Genomic DNA, 21,773 nt, shown 5'->3' on the forward strand with positions numbered 1-21,773 from the left:
CCTAACTTTCAAACCAAGAAATATAGTGTCTTTTTTGCTGCTTCTGTACCTTTTAGTGATGTATCTTTTCTCCTATTACGTCGTTTGTTTCCATGATAGTTGTTTTCAAGTGTATATGATTATCAGTCCTATTTGCAGAGCTATTCAATATTTCTGTTTTCATTGGTTAAATATTTGTGGTGAATTTACATTGTTATATCAGTAAAATGCTATGTGAAAATTTTAGAGAATATACCGGTTTGGATAATTGTAATAACCTTTCCCCTCAAGTGGTGGCCTGTTTACACATTAAAAAGACTGTAATGTATTACCATCCATAGCAGGATTGATAGGGAAGCACAATGGACAGCGACAGTGTTGTTCCCTTTGACAGTTGTGGGAGCCAAGAATGAAGTGTGAGTTGCCTCTTTGTGACTTACAAAATCGAGACTGAGTATCATTACTGTAGGAGCCCATGGAAAAAATGATGAAGTTTTCAGAAATCACCAGTTAAAGAAATGGTGATATTGCTTGTATTGAACTCTGAGTTTCAAAGTTATGTTTCATTTCTCTTTATTCCATAATGAAGCTTTTTATTAATTTTTTATTCACCATTACACCCTTAGATGCACAGGGCTAGGATTGTAGTAGGTGCTCAATAAATCTCTGACCATCGGGGCAGAGGAATGATAAGAAAGGATGTATTTTCTGTACGTTCTGTTACTTTCGGGAACAGGTGGTTTTCGGCTTACCAGTCATAGCTTGGTATCTTGTCCCACATACGACAACTTGACAGAATCCCCTTTCTGGCCATTATGTTCAACTTATTTTTCTCTTTTTTTTTTTTTTTTGGTTCTTTTTTTCAGAGCTGGGGACCGAACCCAGGGCCTTGCGCTTCCTAGGCAAGCACTCTACCACTGAGCTAAATCCCCAACCCCAACTTATTTTTCTCTTAATCATTCTTGAAAATCATGGAAGTAGTGTGGAAACTTGATTGTACCTGCAGTATAGCAAAAGAGGCCAGTCTAGATAGGTAAGCAGTTAAGTTTCTCCATGAGGTGATGTCTTAAAACATCTAGACTTTAGGAATTTAGTGTTGTGTTTTCTAAAGATACATCGTACAACATACAGATAACATCGTAATAGAATAAAGGAGTCTTTTGATTTAGCCCCAAATTCCATAAAGCAATGACTACTGCACAGTTCTCTTGGCCATATGAATAGCGGAAATTATATTTCACTTTTTTAAAGAAATAATGAAAGTACTTAATCTTAAGCAAAGCCCATGGGAAAAGTTTGCTGTGGTGTTTCTCTTTGGTTTCTTGTGCTCTTTCTAGAGGACGACTTTAAGAAGTCAGGGCGGTCAGGTGGTCAGCGTGGTCAGGCAGTCATGAGCAGATGGTTAAGCAATGTGCTAGGGCCCCATAGACCAGTGAGCCAGGCTGAAGAGCAGAGGCTAGCCAGTGAGCCTGACTGAAGAGCAGAGGCTAGCCAGTGAGCCTGACTGAAGAGCAGAGGCTAGCCAGTGAGCCTGACTGAACAGCAGAGGCTAGCCAGTGAGCCAGGCTGAAGAGCAGAGGCTAGCCAGTGAACCTGACTGAAGAGCAGAAGCTAGCCAGTGAGCCTGACTGAAGAGCAGAGGCTAGCCAGTGAGCCTGACTGAAGAGCACAGGCTAGCCAGTGAGCCAGGCTGAAGGCTGAAGAGCAGTGATTTTAACCTTTATTTCTAAGTTCTTCAGTTTTCCTAAAAGACAAAAGTTTGCCTCCATAAAGTATGGCTTAAAAAGTTCTCCTTGCTCTCTTCTTCTTATCTCCTTTCCTCTTGCTCTTATGACACAATAATTTCCTTACTCTCAATGTCTTACTCTCAACGCTATGCCTTTACTTTACTCAAGTTCTTCTTGAGTTCTGTTCTCTTCAGCTCAGTTCTGTCTTAAAAGCTTCTCTCTCTTTGTCCTCAGCATTTGTATATCTTTCTGAACACAGCATCACATGGTGAAAAGTTCACCACAAGTTTGCACAGGAATTCAAATCATAAGTTGGATAATCAGTTTACGACAGAGAATGTTTACATGCACATCCATCAAGAGTAATCATCAGGATAAACCATCATCATCTGTCACTGGCTCTGCACGTTCATGGAGAGTTAAAAGCTGTAATTTTTATGAGAAAAGAATAAGGAACATTACCTATAGGCAAATCCAGTCAATTATGTTAAGTCCTTGTACCTATAGTAAATCATTAGTTCTCTTTTTATGAACTTTGGTTAATTGGTTTACACCCTCTTAGGATGGGCTCTAACTTGTAGATCCTGCTTGGTATTGCAGAAGCAATTCACTCATAACACTTTAAGAATGGCAGAGTTCTCAATGCAATTTTGATTATGAGAGAAAACATAATAGCAGTCCTATTATAAAAGCTTAAAATTACTAATCTAATTTTAGGAATTCTTATATAACCATCCTTAGGAATTAAGAAATCATCTATTTGTCTACAGATCATCACTCCAAGACAATACATCTTCGTTGCTCTGTGGTGATCTGCTCAAAAGAGTGGGGTAAAGAGCATGACAAATACAGAGGCAGATGCTTGCAGCCAACAATTCAGCTGAGATCAGGGTCCCCAATGGAGAAGTAAGAGAAAGAATTGAGGGAGCTGAAGGGCTGTACAGCCCCATAAGAACAACAGTAAGAAACAACCAGAGCTCCCAGGGCTGAAATCACCATCCAAAGAGTACACATGGACAGACCCATGGCTACAGCTGCATATGTAGAAGAGGATGGCCTTCTTGGGTACAAATGGGAGGAGAAGCCCTTAGTCTTGTCAAGGCTTGATGGCCCAGCGTAGGGGAAAACAGAACAGGGAGGCAGGTAGGCCTCGGTGTTTGGGTGGGTGTGGTAACACCCTCATAGTAGAAGGGGGAGGCATGTTATAAGGGGTTTTGTGGATGGGATACCAGGAAAAGGGATAACATTTGAAATGTAACAAAAGCCCTCTCTGGGGGATTGACAGCAGCTAAGGTGCTCTGAGCCCCTACTTCCCTGCTGCCTCCCTTTGATCACGACTCTGGTGCCAGATGTCAGCCTGGGACACTCCATGGGCTGCTGCTGGCACTGGTCTTGGCGTTCAGGGCCAAAAGCATGATGAGCAAGGAGCACTTCGTTTGTCCCGATTCAGAGCAGGGCTAGTGGCCACCAGAGAACAAGCACAGCTTCCTGTACGATCATGAGGTCTTCCTGGGCAAGGAGGACTCCAAGACCTATGATAGCTAATCCTGGACGAGAGCAGGAGAGGCTGGGGAAAATTGTTGATCCAATTGACAGTGATGGAGGCGGCCTTGTTACTTCTGAAGACCTGAAAGTTTGGGTCAAACAGGTACAGAAAAGATACATCTACCAAAATGTGGCTAAACTCTGGAAGGATTATGATAGGGACATAGATGAAAAATCTCCTGGGAAGAATACAAGCAGGCTACCTATGGCTACTACCTGGGAAACCTTGCTGAATTCCAAGATAGCTCTGATCATCACAACTTTAAAAAGGTGCCTCCAGGAGATGAGAGGAGGTTTAAGGCCTTGACGGTGACCTGACAGCTACTCAGGACAGGTCCATTGCTTTTCTGCACTAAGAGGATTTAGAACATATGAAGGAGATTGTAGTTCTGGAAACGCTGGAGAATATCGACAAGAACGGGGATGGTTTTGTGGACCAGGATGAGTACATTGTGGACATCTTTTTCAAAACAACCCTGAGATTTCACCTCACACCAGTGAGAATGGCTAAGATCAAAAACTCAGGTGACAGCAGATGCTGGCGAGGATGCAGAGAAAGAGGTACACTCCTCCATTGTTGGTGGGATTGCAGACTGGTACAACCATTCTGGAAATCAGTCTGGAGGTTCCTCAGAAAATTGGACATTGAACTGCCTGGGGATCCAGCTATACCTCTCTTGGGCATATACCCAAAAGATGCCCCAACATATAAATAAGACACGTGCTCCACTATGTTCATTGCAGCCTTATTTATAATAGCCAGAAGCTGGAAAGAACCCAGATGCCCTTCAACAGAGGAATGGATACAGAAAATGTGGTACATCTATACAATGGAATATTACTCAGCTATCAAAAACAACGGCTTTATGAAATTCGTAGGCAAATGGTTGGAACTGGAAAATATCATCCTGAGTGAGCTAACCCTATCACAGAAAGACATACATGGTATGCACTCACTGATAAGTGGCTATTAGCCCAAATGCTTGAATTACCCTAGATGCCTAGAACAAATGAAACTCAAGACGGATGATCAAAATGTGAATGCTTCACTCCTTCTCTAAAAGGGGAACAAGAATACCCTTGGCAGGGAAGAGAGAGGCAAAGATTAAAACAGAGACTGAAGGAACTCCCATTCAGAGCCTGCCCCACATGTGGTCCATACATATACAGCCACCCAATTATACAAGATGGATGAAGCAAAGAAGTGCAGACCGACAGGAGCCGGATGTAGATCGCTCCTGAGAGACACAGCCAGAATACAGCAAATACAGAGGCGAATGCCAGCAGCAAACCACTGAACTGAGAATAGGACCCCCGTTGAAGGAATCAGAGAAAGAACTGGAAGAGCTTGAAGGGGCTCGAGACCCCATATGTACAACAATGCCAAGCAACCAGAGCTTCCAGGGACTAAGCCACTACCTAAAGACTATACATGGACTGACCCTGGACTCTGACCTCATAGATAGCAATGAATATCCTAGTAAGAGCACCAGTGGAAGGGGAAGCCCTGGGTCCTGCTAAGACTGAACCCCCAGTGAACTAGACTGTTGGGGGGAGGGCGGCAATGGGGGGAGGGTTGGGAGGGGGACACCCATAAGGCAGGGGAGGGGGAGGGGGATGTTTGCCCGGAAACCAAAGAATTATTATTAAGTATTAAATAAATTAAAAAAAAACTGAAAACAACAAAAAAAATGTAAGTTAAAATTATCAAATAAAAAGATTCAAAGCCAAAAAAAAAAAAAAAAAAAAAGGTGAAATGAGAGGAGGTTTAAGGCCTTGACGGTGACCTGACAGCTACTCAAGACTAGTTCATTGCTTTTCTACACTAAGAGGATTTAAAGCATATGAAGGAGATTGTAGTTCTGGAAACCCTGGAGGATATCGACAAGAACGGGGATGGTTTTGTGGACCAGGATGAGTACATTTTGGACATCTTTTTCCCATGTGGACAATTCCCCTATGACAGACTGGGTTTTGTCTGGGGAGCAGTTCAATGATTTCCTAGATCTGAACAAGGATGGGAAACTGGATTAGGATGAGATTCACCATTGGATCCTCCCTCAGGACTATGACCATGCACAGGCTGAGGCCTGGCATCTGGTATATGAGTCAGACAAAAGCAAGGATGAGATGCTAACCAAGGAGGAGATTCTAGACAACTGGACCATGTTTATGGGAAGCCAAGCCACCAATTATGCGGAAGACCTTACCAAAAATCATGATGAACTTTGAAAGACATTCATCTTCGTGTGGCCAATGGTCACAGGCTTCCTGCGGATGTTCTGGGTGATTGCTATATTTGTAAAGTATATAGCAGTTGCTTCCCTAAACAATGAGAAACCTTTCTAAAGCTCAAAAAAAAAATCATATATTGCACCACAAACAATAATAGTTGGAGATTTAAACACACCACTTTCATCAATGGACAGATCAAGGGAACAGAAATTAAACAGAGACATAGAAAGACTAACAGAAGTTATGAAACAAATGGATTTAACTTATATTTATAGAACATTCCATACTAAAACAAAAGGATATACCTTCTTCTCAGCATCTCATGGAACCTATTCAAACATTGACCATATAATCGGTCACAAAACAAGCCTCAACAGGTACAGGAAGATAGAAGTAATCCCATGCATTTATCAAAAAACCACAGACTAAGGCTGCTGATCAATAACAACAAATAGAACAGAAAGCCCACATATACATGGAAGTTGAAGTCAATAACAACTTGTTCATTGGAGACATAAGAAAGAAATTAAAGACTTCTTAGAACTTAATGAAAGTGAAGATACAACATACTCAAAATTATGGGACACAATAAAAGCAGTGCAAAGAGGAAAACTCACAGCTCTGAGTGCCTGCAAAAAGAAACAGGAGAGAGCATCTGTCATCAGCTTGACGGCACACCTAAAAGCACTAGAAAAAAAATTAAATAAACCCTAGAGGAGTAGAAGGCAGGAAATAATCAAACTCAGGGCTGAAATCAAACAAGAAGAAACAAAACTGAGTATCAAAAGAATCAGCAAACCCAGGAACTGGTTCTTTGAGAAAATCAACAAGATAAATAAACACTTAGCCATACTAACCAGAGGTCACGGAGAGTGTATCCAAATTAATAAAATCAGAAATAAAAGGGAGACATACAACAAAATCTGAAGAAATTAAAAAGATCATCAGATCCTACTACAAAAACATATATTCAACAAAACTGGAAAATGTGAAGGAAATGGACAATTTTCTATACAGATACCAGGTACCACAGTTAAATCAGGAACAAATAAACCATCTAAACAACCCCATAACTCCTAAAGAAATAGAAACTGCTATTAAACATCTCCCATCCAAAAAGAGCCCAGGACCAGATGGATTTAGTGCAGAATTCTATCAGACCTTCATAGAAGACTTCATACCAATACTGTCCAAAATACTCCGCAAAATACAAACAGACAGAGCACTACCAAATTCCTTCCATGAAGCCACAATTACTCTTATACCTAAACCACCCAAAGATACAACAAAGATAAAGAAAATCAGATCAGTTTGCTTTATGAATATTGATGCAAAAATGCTCAATAAAATTCTTGCAAATTGAATCCAAGAACACATCCAAATGATCATCCATCATGATCAAGTAGGCCTCATGGCAAGGATGCAGGGATGGTTTAATATACAGAAATCCATCAACGAAATTCACCATATAAACAAACTCAAAGGAAAAAAAACACATGATCATTTCATTAGATGCTGAGAAATCATTTGACAAAATTCATTACCCTTTCATTAATAAAGTCCTGGAAAGATCAAGAATTAAAGGCCCATATCTAAATATAGGAAAATGCAAAATACATCAAACCAGTAGCTAACATCAAACTAAACTGAGAAAATTGAAGGAATCCCACTAAACCAGGAACTAGACAAGGCTGACCACTCTTTCCCTAGTTTTCAATATGGTACTTAAAGTCCTAGCCATAGCAATCAAACAATGAAAGTAGGTCAAAGGGAAAAAATTAGAAGGGATGAAGTCAAAATACTAATATTTGAAGATGATATGATAGTCTACATAAGCACCACCAAAATTCCACCAGGGAACTACTTAATGTGATCAACAACTTCAGCAAACTGTCTGAGTATAAAATTAACTCAAACAATTCAGTACTCTTCCTCTACTCAAAGGGTAAACAGGCTGAGAAAGAAATTAGGGAAATGACAGCCTTCACAATAGTCCCAAATAATGTAAAATAACTTGCTGTTACTTGAACCAAGCAACTAAAAAATCTGTATGACAAGAACTTCAAGTCTCTGAAGAAATTGAAGAAGATCTCAGAAGATGGAAAGATCTCCCATGCTCATAGATTGGCAGGATGAATATGGTAAAAAATGGCTATTTTGCCAAAAGCAATCTACAGATTCAATGCCATCACCATCAATATTCCTACTCAATTCTTTATAAAGGTAGAAAGTGCAATTTGCCATCATTTGGTATAACATAAAACCCAGGATAGCAAAAACTATACTCAACAATAAAAGAACTTCTGGGGGAATCACCATCTCTGACCTCAAGCAGTATTACAGAGCAATAGTTTGTATGGTATTGGCATACAGACAGGCAGATCAGTGGAACATAATTGTAGACACAGAAATGAACCCACACACCTATGGTCATTTGATCTTTGACAAAGGAGTTAAATCATCCAATGGAAGAAACATAGCATTTTTAACAAGTGGTGCTTGTTCAACTGGAGGTAAGCATGTAGAAGAATGTAAGTTGACCCATCCTTATTGCCCTGGACAAAGATTAAGTCCAAGTGGATCAAGGGCCTCCACATCAAACCAGATACACTAAAATTAATCGAAAAAAAGTAGGGAAGAGTCCCGAAGACATAAGAACTAAGGAAAATTTCCTGAACAAAATACCAATAGCTTATGCTTTAAGATCAAGAATCGACAAATGGGACCTCATAAAACTGAAAAGCTTCTGTAAGGCAAAGGACAGTGTCATTAGGACAAAAAGGCAACCTACAGATTGGGAAAAAATCTTGACCAATCCTGCATCTGATAGAGGACTAATATCCAAAGTATACACAAAACACAAGAAGTTAGAGTACAGAGAGCCAAACACCCCTGTTAATAAATGGGGTTCGGAGCTAAAGAAAACATTCTCAGCTGAGGAATATCGAACAGCTGAAAAGCACATAAAGAAATGCTCAACATCCTTAGTCATTTGGGAAATGCAAATCAAAACAACCCTAAGAATCCACCTCACACCAGTCAGGATGTCTAAGATCAAAAACTCAGGTGACAACAGATGCTGGCGAGGATGTGGAGAAAGAGGAACACTCCTCCATTGTTGCTGGGATTGCAAACTGGTACAAGCACTCTGGAAATCAGTCTGAAGGTTCCTCAGAAAATTGGACATTGCACTACCTGAGCACACAGCTATACCTGTCCTGGGCATGTACCCAAAAGATGCTCCAACATACAACAACACACATGCTGCACTAAGTTCATAGCAGACTTATTCATAATAGCCAGAAGCTGCAATGAACCCAGATGCCCTTCAACAGAGGAATGGATTTGAAAAATGTGGTACATCTACACAATGGAGTACCACTCAGCTATCAAAAACAATGACTACGTTCAATTCATAGGCAAATGGAAAGAACTAGAAAATATCATCCACAGTGAGGTAATCCAATCACAGAAAAACATACTTGGTATGCTGTTGGGAGCAATGGCCTTGAAGCCCTCCATTATTGATGTTATTATTATGGTTAGCATTAAGTATGACTGGGTTCATGGAAAATCCACAGCCACCTCAGAAGACTAATACAAATGTGGTGGTCAAGATGAATAATCATATGATAATGTGTGATGTTAAGATACCCAATGTCATGACCTGTAACCTTTCTGAAAAACCAACAGCCTGCTGACTAATAGATATGACAAACCTGTGATCTTTCTGACATCCTGTCAACATCAGCCGATTCCCTGACCACACGAATATTGTGTCCTTGGCGTGCGTAAATGTTTCTTACTTCACCCCTCTCTCTCTTACCTTTTTATGGTACAAATTCATCCTTGGGGAAAAATAAAATTGTCACCTTGACCAGACTCTTGTCTTGGCGTCCTTCTTCGCGTCTCTTGTCCCTCATTCTCTTCCAGGTACTCAGCACCCCTCATTGACAATATGCACTCATTGATAAGTGGATATTGACCAAAACCTCAAATTACCCAAGATGCAATCTACAGATCTCAGGAAACTCAAGAAGAAGGATGACCAAAGTGCAGATGCTCCCACTCCTTCTTAAAATGGGGAACAAAAATATCCACAGGAGGCCAAATCTAAAGCAGAGACCGAAGGAACAGCCATTCAGAGCCTGCCCCACATGTGGCCCATATATATACAGCCACCAAAACTAGGTAAGATTGATGAAGCTAAAAAGTGCTTACTGAAAGGGACCAGATATACATCTCCCCTGAGAGACACATCCAGAGCATGACAAATAAAGAGGTCAGTGCTGGCAGTAAACTACTGAACTGAGAACAGGACGCCCTTTATGGGAATTAGAGGAAGGATTCAAAGAGCTGAAGGGCTTGCAACCCCATATGAACAGCAATGCCAACCAAATAAACCACTAGCAAAAGACTATACGTGGACTGACCCAGGGGTCCAACTGCATATGTAGGAGAGAATAGCCTTGTTGGGGCACCTGTGGAAGTGGAAGCCCTTGTTCTTAACAAGGTGGGACCCTCAGTGCAGGGGATTGTCCGGGAAGGGGTTTCTAAGTGGCATCGATTGGGGGACCATACATATGGGAGAGGGCACGGCAGGGGGGCTTAAGGACCAAAAGCTGCAAAACGGAATAAGTTTTGAATAAAAAATGTATATATATTTAAAAAACTAAAATTTTAAATAATGATAATAATAATAAGAAATATTCAGAAAAAGAAACTGTGAATAAGAAAGAAATTTTAGGATTTGGAAAAAGATGAATGCCAGGTATTTGAAAAACTGTATGATCATGGTAAACACTTTAATATACATGAGAAATTTTTTTACATGTTAATGAACTGCATCTTTTGTTTAAATAGTGAATGGAAATCCAGTCCCTTCCTGGCTGTGAGTCTAGGTATCCAGATGTAGTGGAATTCATTATTTGTTGGTCCGGAATCTTTGAGTCTGCTTCTAACACAGCTTATGCCAAGGAAACTAGGCCAAGGTGATATCTAAGCCATTGACCAAACTATCTGGACTAACAATCACAGGTGAAATCCCACCTTGTAAATGGGAGGAGAGGAATAAAATATACCTTTAAGGATTTAAAAAAGATGAAATGTACCCAAAAAAATCCAATAAAAAAGTTTAAAATAAAAATAACTTAGGAAATACAAAATACTGGGGTGCCACTCCACAATCATGATGTGTTTCTTCTTTGATAGCTTACAGGTTAATTTACTTCTCTATGACTGTTTTCTTATTTCAAAGTAAGTAATGGCATCATCTGTGGAGTGGATGGTGAGAACAAAAGCTTTGCCTAACTTGAATAATCGATCCCTCCTGAGAATGTGCTTAACATTCTAAGCACAGGGAAATTTCCTGAGGGGATTAAAAAACAAAATCCAAACATAAAACAGGAACGACAACGATGTAAAAACATTCTGCACTCTGGGTATGAAGGCATGTTGCAACTTTATTCAGCTTTGTAGGTATTTCTAATAAACACACAAAGAAACAAAAATCCTATCACAGTCCTAGCAGTTGCATCCAACAAAGAGAGAGCTGTGAGGTAGTGCCTGCTGCTTCTTTCCGCAGATACCCCTGGGCCTCAGGCCTGCACCCAGTGAATTGGACCAAGAGCAGCCAGGTTGAAATTCCTGCTGCCATGGCAGGATTCTGCAGGAACATTTCCCTTTGACAACAAGGAACCTGTGTGGAGGAGACCTCTTGGTGAGTCGTCAAGGACTCTACATGTCCTATTCTACAGGGAGAAGCCCTGCCAGGTCTTTGGCAAGGCCAGCCATTTGTATGGGGAAGTCTCTGGTCCTGTGGCAGAGAACGAGGAATGGCAGAAAGAATGGCAGCGCCACTGAGATCAAAGGCTACCCCTTCTAGGCCTATGACCTCCTAATTAATTTATCTTTCACCCGATGCCCTATTCACATTTTCTTAATCTCATACAACTGTGATCTTGATGAGAACTGGGCTCTTGTTTTCTTAATCAGTTCTTTGTTGTAACAGACGTTTTTAACTTACTCCAGCCCCTGAGACTTATTCATACCTTCTGTATGCAGTAGGACCCTTGGTGGGACTGTCATCTCGAAAATAGAAGGTTCGGTAATCCAAAAGATTGGACTCAAGTTTACCTCAGGACAGGAAAGAAGTCAGCCACCATTAGTAAAAGAGCAAGGGAAAAATAACATAGGAAAAACAAGTGGCTTAATCAGTAGAAGAGATCCTCAACATCTAAGGCCCGCACATCTGCACCCCTCTCTTCTGAGCTTTGTATAGTGATGTTGTATAACTCCAGATGGTAGTAAAAGGGAGAGTTCTTCCCAGAAAGGTCAGACATGATTTTCAATCTTACATCTCTGAGGGGGGCTGGCATTATAGCACACATTCATGTTGAATTATTATAACACCTATGATAAGAAGACAGAATCCGTATATCACAATGCCAAATAGACTCCCTCCTGAACGTATGGACCCATTAAAATTGAGGTTCAACCTGAACTCAGGCCATTCCACTCCCTTCCCGTCCTCCTGATTCTTATGTTTGCTACAAGTAAAAGATCATGTTGTAGTCCCCAATATTCTCATGCCTAGACTTGTCTATTCACGGAGAAGGATATTGGAGAAGTGATGGTTATATAGTTACAATGTAGTAACACAAGGTCTAGGTTGACATTTGCTCACTGATGTCCAATATAATTGTCTTGTTATATTTGAGAAAGGGAGGATGTCCTCCATAATATATAAAACAGACAGAAATTTATTGTTTTATATATGCTCTGTAGTTGATCCCTATGTTCCCAAGGAAAAGGAGTTTTTATTGCAAAAAAATAGGATTATAGACCATTGATTTTGTGAAATACATGGATATGTAAATGGAAACAAGGTCGGCTTTCAAGGACTGCACAGTAAGCAAATATTTCCAGGTTTTATACACTCAGAGGTATAGAAGAAATATATTGGCCTCCAGAAAAAGGGAAAAAGCTTAGAAATCGAAATACATGTCACATGCATTGTCTCGAGTAGTAGATTTACTTTTAAGAAAAGTCTCCCTCCTCCTTGGTCCCTAGAGATTTGGGTGCTAAGAAAAATCTGTTCTCCAATTCAGGGTTGTAAGAAACCCTCCGCAGCAAAAGCATTGTTGACTTCTAATGAAGCAGAGAGACATATCTAGCTTTGAAATAGAGGTTGCCAAATGGTATTCCCAGTGACACATGGGAGACTGGAGGAAAGGGTCCCCACAGAAATTCATCAGTGTGGGGAGAGCTGGTTAGTAGGTAGGCCATAGAATTTTCCAGTTACATCACCAGTAAGCCGTTCACTGGACACTCTATTGCATCTAAGAGATCCCTAGAATCTTCTGTGATGTCACCAGTGTTGTGGTGACACCAATTGCCTTTGGGATATTACTTCAGTTCCCTTTGGGTTCACAAGCAGGCATGTTTCGCCAGCTGCTCAGGCTATTTCGGAAGGAAAGTGTTGATCAAGGAGAGACCGCACCAGGTCAGAGGGAAGCTGATCCCCTCTCTAGTGAAACAGGATGGAGGAAATCATTCTTGGGAAGGCTTGGTGAGTCGTGGGCAGAGTTGGGGAACATCCTCAAGGAGGTAGGTTTGAGATGTGCCTTCTAAGACTAGGCCTTACAAGCAGGAGCCTTGGGATTTTTCAAAGGAAAACCAAGAGTCAGGAGTTCCTGATCTTTAATTTGAGAGAAAGCCATAAAGTTGTAAGACTTCAGTGTCTTTTCTTGAAGCTTTTTAACTGTGAGTGTCAATGATTGGCAGGAGGAGGCACTGTGAGATTAACAATGTGACCATCCATGGTTGGGAGTTGAAGCACTTTATCCTCTAGATTACTGTAGGATACATAAGTCTTGATGGCGAGAACAAGGAAGGATGCACCCCTAGTCATGAATTGAGTTCTCAGACACTTTGGGCTGGACCACACTTGGTTAGAGCTTGATGGTGCTAAACATTATGAAGTCATTATGAACTCCAGGATTATCTGCACCACATCTGATATAACAATGTCGCAGATGTTTATGTCTCAGTCATATTATAACTTTCAGTGCCGGTGGTTGTGTAATAGTGAGTGTGGCACGTGTATGGCATTAGAGGTTGGGAACAGGGACATAGCTTAAGAATCAACCTTTAAGAAAGCTTTTCTGCTCTTTCACGGATTCACCCAGTCTCTACCATTTCCCCTTCCTCAACCTCCTTTTCGGATTCAGAATGATCTATTCTGCCCATTGGTTCAAATATGCAAATTCACTTGGGTTTATCTGTCTACAGGTTTTGGTAGGAAGGCATCATCCCAAAATGTCATCAGTCAGCAAGAGGAGTGTCTAAAGGAACTGGAGGAACTCAAATTTGAAATCCAGAAGTGTCAATTCGAGAGGGATGAACTTTATCAAATCCTGGATCTTTATATCTATGATGAGTGGGACCACAGGTAGTCATTATGCCCAGTAACCTGTTCACTGTCTTGCGCTCTCTCTCTGCTACCTCAAGATTTACTCATAGCACGAGAGAGTTTCACCTCTCATCCTGGATTTTAAGGATTTTGGCAGGCATTTGCTTGTGAGATGAGCTAGGTGCTGTGTGTTTAGGGTCAACCTCTTTTGTACTTGACCCCGAGCCTCTTGGATTAGCATTGGTTCTGTCAACAGCTAGAATGACCTTGTCACACTTGCTGCAACTGTGTGTGTGAATGAAATGCCTGCACGTCATCACTCTTTCCTCTGAATTTGTTCATTATACACTGATTCTATGGCACCTCCATGGATGTAGTTGGCATTCTAAATGTGTTTGGATATGGGTGGTGTGTATATATGTGGCAGTATTTGTTGGTGGTTTACTCTGGATCAGGACGTCTGGGACCTTTGAATGGGTCTGAGGATTTGTTTGATCAACAGTTTGCAGGTCATGATAGTGATTAGTACATGGAGGCCCACACTGATCAACACAGCACTTTGCTCCTTCTGTATACCTTGGTGGCACACAGGACTCTCCTGAGGGGAGGAGGTGCTATAAATCCTCTTCCCTGTCAAACATAGTTATGCCCTCTGGGAATTCATGTAACGATAGAAACCAAGGATTGAGTATACCTGCTTTCAAAACAAGAGAAATGTCATCACAGCTTTCTCTTGGGCCCAAAGCTGTGGCACAGACTGGAGGAATCTTCTTCCTGAACTAGTGAATTCCATCATGCTTACCTGGCCAGCTCTTGATGGTCAGGTCCCTCCAACTGGTACCGTGACTCTGTTGTCCTGTGCCCAGGATAATAAACTTAACCAGTACAAATACTTGAAGGAGCAAGTATGTGGAACATACTGAGTTTAAGTAATAGAGAGAACAGTCTGATTTTACCTAATTTGTTTCCCCTGCTTTGATCTTTAGTTTTTTTATTTTTTTAACTATCCAGGGATTGTTTATTGTGACCTAGAAATGGTCACTGTGGTCTTCACAGTTGTTATTCCCAAACAGGCAGCTCTCAGGCTCTGCCCCTCCTATATAGTGAGTCTTTGCAGAACCATATCTCTCAGGATTCCAAGGAGTCCTTATTTCAAAACAAATGTTTGCTTATTTACATAGAAATATTTTCTGTGGATTGAGTCTCACTGTTGGGTTTTGGTCTGGTTTTTGAGTTTGCCATTTTCTTCCCTTCCACCATTCCTTGAATTTGAAATTTTTTATTATATATTATTATTTACATTTCACCTAATTCTGAAATCGTGAGTTCAAAACATTATTTGTTCCTTTGGCCATGACCTAACCCAGGCTGCATGTCGAATTGCCAGTCCTTCAATCTGAACATGAGATGAGAATGATGGCTATGCAAATGATGACCAACTCAATAAGTGATGCCATGGAGAGGTACAAGGAGCTCATACAAGTGAACAGTTCCTACCGGTGAGTCGCTGACAGAGATGAGAACCAGCACTAGGCAGGGAATGCTTCTGTCCTGTATGACTTTAACAAAAGTCAGGGCTCTGGTTCCATGGTGTTTGACTCTTAACAAGAAGGCTGCCTCCTGGCAAGGGTCTTAGATTTTAGCTCTTGGACTCAGTTGTCCTACATGTGAAGGGTGTAGAAGACCCTCCAATTGTTATTTTCCCCGTTAAAGATCCTCTAGATTGAAAAGGTTTGCACCATGATGGGAATATCAATCAACTCTGAATCTCTAGGACTCTGACAGGAGATTTAAAGATCTGTGATCCATGAGAAACACATGGAAAGATTGTATAGCTATTGGGTCTTCAACTACCCCTCAGAGGGGCTTTCCCCACAACGTGAAGATGGTTTCACCATACCATGGACATACGAGCTCCCTTATGGACCATCTCTTCTTCCTTGATTTATATAAACCGTCTTAGTGTCAGGATTTTCAGAAGTACTTTGATTCATGTGGAATGTGGATTCTGGATTTGACCTCCTCTAATTGGTGCTAACCTGCATAGTGTGGCTCTATTCTGGGGATTTCTGAGGATGAGGACCCTTGAAGGGATGATTGGACTTGCAGGAGTGACAGGCAAATAGAAGCTGGCTGGGATTTACCATTTTTTGTTTGTGGTTCAGCATCAGGCACTCCCAGCTCCTGCGTGAACAAGCTCAATTGAAGAACAATATACAGATTTTGCTGAATGAGAAGAGAGAACTGCTGGTGGAGCAGACTGAACTGCCAGCATTCTCTGTGGAGACAAAAAGGCTCTGTGAAGAGGCCAGAATGAACATCGGTGACCCCAGTGCCACGCAACAGCAGGTAGGGTTAGGCCTCAGGGTCAGGTTGTCCTCAGGTCTTACCATAACCATAGACAAACCAATGTAACTGTCTATTGACTGATCCATGTCCTGACCTAGGTCTCATCCAAGTGTTCATTCATGTGATGGTTTACAAGGCTTTCTGTGGAGATAGCCCCTTTACAAGAAACTGCATGTTAGGAAAGCAAATGCTCCTGCTCTTCGAGAATCTGCACTTCATTAAGGGAGATAGGTTGATCACACAGCAGAGCACTACATGCCATTATGGATGGAGGGTGCTATGTGGGAGCCCCTCTTTAGACTAGAGCAGGGCTTGAGGGATGAAGCAAAAGCCCAGAGCCCATTTTCTTTACAGGGATCGTGTGAGACTCAGGAAGTAAGTAGTTTTCAAGGAGGAGAGCCTGGTGGAAATGCCAAAGAAATGGTTCTCATTGTCATTTGTGGTGGCTTTTGTTCTTCGTCCCCTCATGTCCCTGTGTATGAAGATGGTGACTTCATGCTTCATAGATCTTGGGTAACTACAGAGCCTGTGTATCAGCATGTCAGTCCTGTCTTATTTGAGTGCTCCTGCAGAGTTCATAACTGGGCCTTAGAACCTGAAGCTGTTTAGAAGAGCAAGGATGTGGAAAAGGTTTCTCAAAGGCTGAGGGTTGGTATGAGAGACTTGAGACTTCAAGAACAAAGTTATCCATATGTACCCCCAATTCTCACCAAGAAAGTTGCATTGCTGTGCTGACCTGCATCTTAGGGAGCATGCGGGGAGGCCAGTTCATGACATGCAGTTTTGTCCAGTCATTATCTAACTTAGTTCTTTAAGCCTAGGTCTCTCAACAAACATGAAGCTTCCTATTTTGTGCTGGCCAGCAGTCTTTGCATCATTCGTCCAGTTCCAAGATGAGCCCCCTCTCTTATTTGTCTCAACACATTCTTAAACCATTCAGCTATTTTAAAAATAAGGATTAGATTTCTTCACTTTACCTGAACAGAGTTATCCCCCGGGAAGATACTGGATTGTCTTATTGGCTTCACCATGATATTGCATGGAATCCTAGAGTGCAACCCTCTGCTGACATTGCTTTGCTGACTATATCATGGGCACTGCATTCTTTCAGGATAGATTCCATCTCAATATTGTACACAGTGCTGCATTTCAGAAAATTCACTGTATGTTATTTATTTAGCCTTTTTCTGACTGACATTGAGGTTGTTTTAATACCACAGGAACTCTAATGTGATCAAATGTTCCTGGAAACTGACCATGAGTCACTGTCTCCTCTGGTGCTTCCAAAGTCTTCTATGAAGGAAACAGAGTAGTTTTAGTGAGGGGCCTATGATGAGTCAGCATAGAGCTTGATGGAGTCTTTTCCTAGAAATCTCTCTTGGGGATTTGATGTTGTGTTGTTTAGGCTATCTGTGCAGAACATGTAACTTACTTGTTGGACCAGCAAGTATCTGCATAGAAAGGTTTCCTGAAGTGGAAATGAGTACAGGCCAGGGCAGCACATCTTACTTGTGTCTAAGAGACTTGTACACAGCATTGTTCCCACTAATTCCTCACTCAACAGGAAATGTGCTGCATAAGAGCAAAGTTTTCATATGTGCATGCAAGTGTGTATCTGTGTGTCTGTGTTTGTGTGTGTGTTTGTGTGTGTGTGTGTGTGGTGTGTGTGTGTGGGTATATGTGTGTGTGTGTGTGTGTGTGTGTTTGCAGTAGTGAACGTATGTTTCCCTCTATTTCCAAGTTTCATGAGAAAAGTACTCAAAGCATTCACTTTACATCCATGAAACATGAAATAGAGCTGCCCAGTCATTTGGCATCTCCATCTAGCTCTGTACAGCAAAAGGACACTTAAATTACTAATTTATTGTTTCCAAAAATTTCAGAATGAATTATCTTGTGAAGTCTGGGGGAGGAGTGGAAATATGTTCAAGTGAGTCATGTTTCACAGGGGTAACAAATGGTACAGGCCTAGAGCTTGCAGGTCCCTTTTTGTTATGGTGTAGAAGCAGGACAATAAAATCCTTTAGAAATGCAACCCCCAAAAAGAGGACACAAAAACACCTGTAAAGTTAGATTTTCAAGTGATTAGGGGCAAAACTACTGATCTGCATTGAAATCCTTTGGAGCACATCAAAGGAATGGAGTACTGGGAGGTAAGGGCAAGGCTTCTCTAGAAAAATCCATGAGTTTATTCTCCTTCTCTGTTCTTTGTGAATTGTGAAAGCCCACTGGAAGGTTATGTCACTCACTGTGTCTTCTCCAAGGTTGCTTTCCACATTGCCTGCTACCATTTCTTTCGAGCTACCTTGGCACACTACAACTTCCCCTGGGAGTTTGGCTTGGATTTTATTCATTGAGAATTTGAGTTGCTTGGAATTGTATCGTCATCCAGAAAAAGTCCCATAGCTATGCTGTGGTGCAAGAACAGGGCAGTTTCAGGAACCCCTTTAGGTGCACAGATAATCCAAAGCGCTCCTCTATGTTATCTGTGTAGCATTCTGCAAGTGCTGTCGATCAACATCATTTTCTCTCAGTTAATTTCAGCCTCAATGGGTTAGGAGAAATGATGAGCTTCAAATGGGTCTGACAGTGTAAGAACAGGTAGCCCTATGAGAAGCCATGTTCAGAAAGTGGAACAGAAGTTTTAGTTAACCCAGTGATTCCACAACAAGGAGTAGGTATTGCCATTGCAACTAGGGAGCATCAATGTTGTAGTGGTCCCAGAGTAACTTTGAAGGAGAATCTATCCAGACGTCCATCAGCCAAGGTGTAAAAGTGTACCATCCGATGGAGCCCTTCCATAGATTCTGATTCAGTGTGAGATAACCCATGCAAGCTTTTACTTACGTATTCAAATTATCTGTGGAACAATCACATTACGGGGAGAAAATTTGTTGATTTGGATCCTGGTTATGGAGATTTCCTATGATTCTAGCTTATGGCATGAAGTCACTCAGGCTATGGTAAAGACAGCTCCGATTAGAAGAAGTTGCACACTTTGGGGAAAGTCTGAAAGAGTGAACAAGAACAAGAGTCTAGTCCACCATCAATATATGATCCTTTGCTGAGCTACAAGACAGCTCTACACAGCCTTTGGGACTTGCTAAGCCAGATTGTTAATGGAGAAAGAACCCTGAGTCTATGACGGTTTATGGGAGGACAGCACATCACTGACTGAGCTGTCTATAGGTCTGGCCACTATGTACATATCCCACTCAACATTTGTTTTTATGCCACCAGCGAATCCTGGGGAATCTTTACATTAAGCATTAATGTTCAGGTAGGAACACAGGCTGGAAGAAGCCATTTGAATATCCTTCCCTATATAAATACCCTTTTTGGGTGGATGACCACCCCACCTGGATTTCTGCCTCAGGAAGTTAAAGAGCTACTCAGAGTATTGTTCTGGTACAGTTCATGTGAATTTTGCCCATGAAACAATATATATATATGATCCTCTGGAATTCTTGCTACGTTCTACTCCTTTCTTCCTGTGATCTCTCCGGAAAGATCTGAGGACATTTTCTATTCTGTCCTCTCACAAACTGCCTTGCACTAGCCATAGACTTACAGGGGTGCTGTTCTGTTTCTACATCACAATCACCTTTAATGTCCATGTGTACGCTGGGAAGATTTGCATGGAGCACATTCTCAGTGATTACAAGATCTGTGCGGTGAGCATGAATTTGAAGTGAGATGGCTTCTCTGTGTATTTGCAGATTCAGTGGTTACAAATGGAAACTAGACGGGTTCCTTCAGTGCTGACAGAATCAGAAATTTCACCTCAATTCTGGGCATGTTCTCCAGAAGGAATCCACATGGTATTCTAGGTTGCTCATACCTCTCTTGAACTCAGATTCAGACATAGCTACAATGTTATTATTCAATGTCATATACCTGGACCAGTGGGAAAAATGCTCATTTTTCTCTTAATCCCAGTACAGTGCATAGTCCACAGTTCAAATTCTAGCAGTTTGAAAGGTGAGATATAAATCCAAGCACAGGTACTCTAGGACACTTGGGGATGCAGGGACTGACCTCAGGTGACAGGTCATGCTGGATTATCCAACTGAATAGAGCTGATGTAAGAGGGAGAGCTGAATTGACAACCGCTCACTAAATCTTTATTCCCTTGCTCTGCTAGGTCTGAAATTCTCCAGCAGAAACTCGAACATGACACAGTCCAGGACAAGATCTACCTTGGAGAGAAGAACTACAGGAGGAGAACTAAGTGTGCACAGCAAATACACCACTATAACATCTCATCTGTAATGTCCATAGCAATTGTGGACTGCATTTTCCTCCTTTAGTTTGATTTCTTTGGATTGAATACGCTGTATTTTCACCTTGCCTCTCTCCAGCAAGTGTGCACTTTTTGAGGGACTCAGAGAAGTGCTGATGCACATCTATCAAGAGCTGCTGGTCATCCAGAAAGACTGTGCACGTGTAAATTTGTACTTGTCCTGATGGGTCACCCAGAAGAGTTTCATGGAGATCAGTTCACAACATTGGAAAGACTTTGTGACAAAGTCTGTAATATCATTTATACTCAGTGTTGGATGGCTTTTTCCTTAATACCCCCACTCCAACAAAACAGACCTACTTCCACTCCTCTCGAAAAGATTATTACCATCACTAACTGCTTGTCTACTATGTCTCCAAGGCAAGCCACAGGCTATATGTCTATTCTGCAAAAGGAGCAGCAAAAATGCTTAGTGCAATTCCTCTATTTAAAGTTTGGTTAATTTTTAATTGTTTTGGTTATTTGGTTTTCCTTCTATTCATTTGAAGATTTGTTATTTACTGTTGTTGTTTTCTTCTTGCTTTTCTATTTTGATAAGGATATAGACTGTATATATTGACTACCTGCATCTGGTTACTATCAAGTAAATTGGATGTATTCTGGTCAATAAAGGAGTAATCTCAAACTCTTCACTCTTAAGAACCTTCTTTATTGATCATTAGTGTCAACATCTGAAGTCCCACAGCTATCAGGGAGGGATGGATCTCTGCTTTCTCATGGGGACTGGGCATCAAATCACTTCCCAGTCAGACTGAGATTCACAGGCATTTATACAGTGACTGTGCACTGTGTTTCCAACTCTGAATTTCAACTTCATCATGCATACATTACCCACTGTGTATGCTTGCTGTCAAATATATAGTTACCTCTAAATTATATTCTGTCGATGAGAGTTTTGACCAAATTAATAGGATAAACATTAATTTTTCTGTAATACCTCCCAGGACATATAAACATGGTATAAGGGAGTTTAAAGCCATCGGGAATCCTGCACCCAAATCCTGGGGCAGAAAATGCTGAACACCCTGGAATGCAGATAATCCTGAGACCACAGGAAAGAAAGCCACTTCTGACCAGCTCTGCCTACACCTCTGGCCCAATATTAATCTGCATGGTGCCTCTGGAAACAGGAATAGAGGAGCAGTCAGTGGCAGGAACCAGCTTGGTTCAGCCTAGGCCCAGAACCTACCTGGGCCCCAAGCATATTTGAAGAAAACCAGAG

The 21,773-nt window shown here is 41.4% G+C and overlaps 1 protein-coding gene across 1 annotated transcript in view; it reads left to right on the forward strand.

Moving 5' to 3' along the window:
• The window catches only part of LOC134480460 (uncharacterized), a 23,846-nt gene extending 2,670 nt beyond the window's left edge, over positions 1-21,176 (forward strand). The window contains exons 3-6 of the mRNA XM_063267949.1: positions 13,779-13,938; positions 15,267-15,398; positions 16,065-16,248; positions 20,393-21,176. Of these exons, the coding sequence (XP_063124019.1) occupies positions 13,779-13,938; positions 15,267-15,398; positions 16,065-16,248; positions 20,393-20,398 (482 nt within the window). The 3' untranslated portion in view covers positions 20,399-21,176. The remainder of the gene's footprint in view (positions 1-13,778; positions 13,939-15,266; positions 15,399-16,064; positions 16,249-20,392) is intronic.
• Positions 21,177-21,773: the final 597 nt, after the last annotated feature.

Source organism: Rattus norvegicus, chromosome 9 (assembly GCF_036323735.1).
Source record: "Rattus norvegicus strain BN/NHsdMcwi chromosome 9, GRCr8, whole genome shotgun sequence".
In the NCBI taxonomy this organism is placed as follows: domain Eukaryota; kingdom Metazoa; phylum Chordata; class Mammalia; order Rodentia; family Muridae; genus Rattus; species Rattus norvegicus.